The sequence below is a fragment of the Rhamphochromis longiceps genome, linkage group LG16 (assembly GCF_057381845.1).
Source record: "Rhamphochromis longiceps isolate RC_006_pf linkage group LG16, R_longiceps_female_GT1.1, whole genome shotgun sequence".
NCBI lineage: Eukaryota > Metazoa > Chordata > Actinopteri > Cichliformes > Cichlidae > Rhamphochromis > Rhamphochromis longiceps.
Genome location: NC_140572.1, coordinates 36,888,725 through 36,895,014, shown reverse-complemented (window position 1 = coordinate 36,895,014; position 6,290 = coordinate 36,888,725). Strand labels below are relative to the sequence as shown.

The 6,290-nt window shown below is 44.4% G+C and overlaps 1 protein-coding gene across 1 annotated transcript; it reads left to right on the top strand.

Annotated features, from left to right (window-relative positions):
• Positions 1–3,151: 3,151 nt before the first annotated feature.
• On the top strand, positions 3,152–4,123 carry LOC146651612 (olfactory receptor 6N1-like). The gene has a single exon (XM_085384650.1). The coding sequence runs from the start codon at positions 3,152–3,154 to the stop codon at positions 4,121–4,123; it is 972 nt and encodes a 323-aa protein (XP_085240776.1).
• The last annotated feature ends 2,167 nt before the right edge of the window (positions 4,124–6,290 follow it).

Sequence of the window (6,290 nt, the reverse complement as noted above, 5' to 3'; positions counted from 1 at the left end):
GTTGATGCAACCACGGGTAACCCAGAACTAGTGGCATGAGCGGAGCTTGAAACACATACAGCTGTATAGTCTGGGAATGATTGCCAGAGAGAGTCAGTAAAACGGGCTCAGTGATATGAGTGATGTTAGGAAGCCGCTGGCCACTGAGGGCGGTGAATTGGAGTGACTGTGGCAGAGGCTCAGAATTCAGATTTAATCGTCTGGCCAGCGAAGTGTCAATAAAGTTCTGTTCCGCTCCTGAATCGATTAGAGCCTTAAGAGGGCTGACCTGAAGCTGCACCGTTAATTTAGCTGCTGGCATGAGCCGTGGAGGAGACTGTGAACTAGAGCCCACGCCCACCCGTATTCTCATCTCTACTGCAGCCTTTTGGCAGAGACGTGCAAACATTGGCAACATGACCCTTACGGCAGCAATAGAAACACTCACCGGCCCTCCACCGACGGTGCCTTTCCTCAGGGGAAAGGCGAGAGCGACCCAGCTGCATAGGTTGCTCACCCTCCTCCATGTTGTGCGACTCCGAATCTCTTCCACCACTCGTGGCGCTTCCGCCCGATGCTGCTTCGCCGTGTCCCAGAGACCTCTGGGAAACATAGTCCTCAGTTCTGCGTCGCGCACGTAAATGCCCGTCCACCTTTACACACAACGTTATCACATCAGACAAAGTTTTAGGTAACTCTCTTATCACTAGTTCGCCCTTTAACTCATCACACACGTTGTTCAACAAAGTACTTATCAATGCTGGCTGCCCCCACCCGGTCTCTTCGGCCAACGTCCAGAACAAAATGAAGTATTCCGCCATACTTCGTCTTCCCTGCTTAAGATTTAGTAAATGGTGAGATGCTGCATCAGCGCCAGTAGCTCTCTCAATCACACATTTAAATTTAGCAAGAAAATCCTGGTATGCTGACGTCAGTTCTCAAAACAGCTTGAGCCCAGGTTAAAGCCGGTCCGCGTAAGAGCTGGACAAAAAAGGCAATCTTAGCCTCGTCAGTTTCATATGTCCTCCGCAACTGTCTAAACTTTGGGTCAGAAAGCCGGCACATTTGTGAAACTCACCCGCGAAGGGTTCCGGTGTTGGCAAATCTCGCTCCGGGGGCTCCAGGGAGTGGGATGAGGCGAAGCCAAAGGCCCGGGTGCCGGAAGCTCAGAAGCCGGTAACTGTGAGGAGACAGAGGGAGGAGAGGCTGCTGGGCTTACCAGGGGTACGCGCTGAGCAAGGACCTGCGTTAGAGCGGTCAACTGCTGATTGATGAGCTGCAGCCTTTGTTCGTGACGTTCCAAAACCTCCTCGGCTGTAAGGACGCGCTGCTGGGCGGCAGAGTCCGCTGACTCCATATTCTGGCTGGATCGTTATGTTAAGGTTCAATGCAGGGGACTCAAATGCAGGACTCCTGAATCAGCTGAATAGAAGGGAAATCCAAGGGGGAAGTCACTCGCTCTCCAACTCTCCACATACACGACAACAGTCCTTCTTTTCACACTTGACACACAGATTCACACGGGAAAGGTAATCCAGGGGCACTGTAGATAAGGAGACAGGAATGAGAACGATATTCACAAAAGACACATGACTTATCTTGAGCTGTAGCTTGACTTTCACTGACGCGTGGTAGACAACGATCCAGCGAAGACCAGCAGTCACCTCCTGGCTTAAATGCTGTTCACCTTGATGGGCATCAGCTGTGTTCTTTTCCGTGGGCGTGGGCCGAGGGCGTAAACCCACAATGAGTTCCGCCCCGGCGACGGAGAGGAGGAGAGAGAGAGAGCGCGAGAGAGAGAAAAAGACAGAAAAGGCCGATCAGCGTCTCGCCGATCCCCCAGGCCATGACACTTGGGGCAGGAACTCGTCCCTGACTTGAAGTGGGCCCTCCACCCTTTTCCAGCTGAGGACCGTGGCCTCAGATTTGGAGGTGCAGATTCTCATTCCCACTGCTTCAAACTCAGCTTTGAACCGTTCCAAAGCGAGCAGAAGGCCATCACCCGATGAAGCCAACAGAACCACAAAGTAGAGATGAGATTCTGAGAACACCCACAAAGAGCATTTGGACGTAGCTTTGCCACTGCTCCAGGTGGCTCAGCACAGAGTGGAGAGCTACGTTGATGGCATCTTCTATGGATCTGTTCGCATAATTTGCAAACTGGTAATCACTGGTCTGATCCACAATGAAGACAAGTCCACGTACAGACAGGAGGTGGACCAGCTGTTCCACTGTTGCAGTCAGAACCACCCGGACCCGACTGTGGACGTGACAGTGAACCTTCAGACTCGCCCTAACTATCCTTAAAAATAGAGTACTTACCGTGGATCACTTCAGACTCCTAGGGCCCACCTTTCCACGCGATCTGAAGTGGTCCCCACATATAGACTCTATCCAGAAGAAGGCCCAGCAGAGGTTGTGGTTCCTGCAGCAACTCAGAATATACTACCAGATCTCTGAGACCATGGTTTTACGCAAAAAAAACTTAAATTTACTCTTTTCTGGGCTGGAGGAAAAGGGGGTGATCGTGGTGCAACGATAAGGTTACATCACTCTGCAGAAAATTGGAGAAGCACCTGGGATAGAATCTTTCCATTATGGAATAGGAAAGGTAGAGAGTGAGCAGGCGGCAGAGTAACAGGTAAGTAGCAGGTAACAGGTGCAAACAAGTCTTTTTTCCACAGAGTTACTAAGAGGCAAAGACAAAGCAACATTCACAAGAACTTCTTACTGTCTTACTAGTGACTTCAGCAAACGTCAGAGAGCCTGATCATTATCACTGAAGCAACAATGATCTGACTGGACTACGAAGGACTACAAACGAAAAACAGAAAAAAACCACAACAAGTCCTAGACAATTATGTTTAATTGGCATAAATGTAAGAAATTCCTATCAGTATTATGAAGAAAGCATTTTTTAAATAAAGTTGTAAAACTTTTTAATATTTCTTTTTCAAGAACCTGCAGGTTTGTTTTATTATGTGTTTAGTACATGATACATATTAAATCCCCTGTGATCTTCCAAAGCTGTGAGCTTTCATTCCAGATCAATGATTGGCTGGTTTGAAATCCCAGCTCACGTGTTGCTGTTATCTGTACCTGATAGAGGAGAGAGGAGAACAGAGACCAGATACAGTGAGCGAATAAGCTTCACTTACATCTCTCAATCACAATGAATAATGTTTCTGTAATAACAATGTTTTTTCTTTCAGGTTTCAATGAAACAGTCAGTCACAGGTTTGTTCTCTTTTTCCTCAGTTTGTTGTGTTACTGCATCATTTGCCTGCTAAATGTTTCTCTCATTGTGATCATCATCTTGGACAGCAACCTCCATGAATCAATGTATATTCTGCTTTGTGTCTTTTGCATCAATGCACTTTATGGAACAGCAGGTTTCTACCCTAAATTTCTCTGGGATCTCCTCTCTGATGTTCATCTCATCTCATATTACGGTTGCCTTATTCAGACTAAGGTGATTTATTCTTTTGTCTTCGGCGAACTGTCGATTCTTGCACTCATGGCATATGACAGATATGTGGCCATATGTCAGCCACTGAAGTACCACTCTATCATGTCAAAGCAAAGAGTCATTAGGTTTGCATGTTTTTTGTGGTTAACAAACTTCTGCATTATGGCTGTGAATGTCTTTCTAACATCCAGACTGAAGTTATGCAGCCCGTATATTTCCAGACTCTTCTGTATGAACTGGAGTATTGTTCAACTCGCTTGTTTTCCAGAACAAACTGCAATCAATGCTATATCTGCAAATATTGTAACAATTATTTATTTGCTTCATGGTGTTTTTATAGTTTGGTCCTATATGTATATCATTCAAACATGTGTAAAGTCTATAGAAAACAGAGCAAAGTTCATGCAAACATGTGTCCCACATCTCGTCTCATTATTTACTTTTGTTGTGGCAGTACTTACTGATGTTATAAGTATGCGACTGGGTTCGAAAGAGTTGCCTCGGTCCCTTCAAAACTTTGTAGCATTAGAGTTTCTTGTCATTCCTCCTATTATGAATCCTCTGATTTACGGTTTCAAACTGACCAAAATTCGAAAAAAAATTTATAGTGTTGTTATTTTAAAAAGAACTAATTTTTGTTTTATTCGATCAGAAAATAGTTTCACACACAGCTAAGTGTCACACCCATTGTTTGACATCCATTTTAAAATAAGTCCAAAAAAATGTTTAATTTTTACTGAAATTTGTGTTTTATTTGGAGTTGTCTGAAAACATGTCTATTGATGTGAGCGGATATGATGTTTTATTATTTATCTGCATTTCCCAGATGATTTACATTTTGTAGATGTCGTTGCACTAAATGTATTTTTGATGGTCACCTGCCTAATTAACAAAAAAAAAAACCCACTGATATGTAGAAAGGCTGTAAATTTCACTCTCTTTCTTCTCATTACTGTTCAAGGAAATAACAGGCACCATGGAGACTGCACATGTGAAAAGGATTAAAAGACAAACTGTTTTAGATGTGGCAGCACTATCAGAGTGTCAATCTATTTTGATATTATGCTGTCTTATAAATCTGATCCACAACCACATGGATGTGAAGCAGTTTTAGTAGTTTTCTCAGTTTTATCCTCTTTTTCTTTAACACTTATTGAAACAGTCAGAGGTTTTAGCAACTGGACCAGTTTTAGAATTTCTGCTTAATCAAACATGAAAGTCTGTTTTTACTTAACACTTGTACAATTAAATGGCTTTTCCATTGTTTGAAGGATTGAAAGTTGAAGCTGAACATTTACAGTGCAAATCAGTTTTTCTACACGATAATGTGAGAAATCTGTTAAACAGTAAGAAATAAATGTTTACAATTGCAAAAAGAAAAGATCTGGTAGCTCATTTCCCAGCAGCAGGTGAGGCCAAGAAGCACCACATCCCACACACAAACTACCAGCAAAGGCCTCCCCAATAGGCGTGTTCTCTCCCTGCTGTGCTTGACCTTCTAAACTGACACTGTCACGGTCTGCCGGAGCAAGCCGTGTGGGAATTATTTAGGACCAGGAAGCGGCAGCTCGGGTGCACCTGAGTTTAATGACAAGAGAAAATACAAACAGCAAACGGTGCGGGTGGACATGAAACTGGAAAACTTAAAGTGGGCAAAACTAACAAAACAAACCAGAAATGAAGATGCAGGGAGGTCAGGGGAAATACACAGGGAGAGACACAGAGAAACACAGAGAGACCGAGGGAAACAACACAGACGAACCAGCAATGAGGACGGGTGAACACACACTATAAATACACATACCAGTAATCAGGGGATGGGAAACAGGAGGGAAACATACTTGGGGACATAACAGCTGACGAGGTAAGGGAAACATAAACAGAACACACTGACATAAGACAGAGACCTTCAAAGTAAAACAGGAAACACATACACGTAATGACACAGACTCAGAAACGCAGACTGGACACAGAGATACACGGGCAGAAAGAAAAGAACACTAACCGAGGAAGAACAGAACCAAAATGACAATAATAGAAAACACAAAACGCTGGGTCAAAAGGACCCAGGTTCATGACAGATTGACTAGAATGGCTTTTATTGTCACTATACACATGTACAAAGAGATTGAGAGCATCTCCTACCCAGTGCAGACATGTGGGGAAAGAAGAAAGGGGGGTGAGGTGCACAGTTCTGTGGCACTGTATACATATGAGCAGTTCAATATCAAATATACAAATATTGGAAAAAATAAATAGTCTATATTTACAGTGAGGTATTTTGACATAAATTAAATATTGCACAGTGGTGGTAGTGTTTGTATATTCTGTGTATAGAGGAGAGGCTTGAATTGGGGGGTGAAACTGTGTCGTCGGTTCATGTGTGAGTTCAGGGTGCTCATGGTTTTTGCAAAGGAACTGTTCCTAAGTCTGTCAGTGTTTGTGCTGATGCACCTGTAGCGCTTCCCTGAGGGAAGCAGGTCGAACAGGTCAAAGCCTGGGTGGGAGCTGCCCTTGATGATGTTTGTTGCTCTGTTGAGGCAGCGGGTGAAATAAATGTCTGACAAGGAGGGGAGAGGGCAGCCAATAATCTTCTGTGCTGCCTTAATTACACTGTGAAGCTTCACTCTGTTCCCATCTGGTCAGCTGCCGTACCTTACTTTGATGCAGTATGTCAGCAGGCTGTCAATGGACGAGCAGTAGAAGATCAGCAGCAGGTTGGAGTCCAGTTTGTGCTTCCTGGGAAACCGGAAGGTGTGGACCCTCTCCAACCATCACTGTTGATGTATCGGGGGCCTAAGTCAGTGCTGTGCCACCTGAAGTCGACAATGATCTCTTTGGT

Bases quoted from the DNA above. Each gene is read 5' to 3' on its own strand.
- LOC146651612 (XM_085384650.1), top strand. From the start codon at position 3,152: ATGAATAATGTTTCTGTAATAACAATGTTTTTTCTTTCAGGTTTCAAT.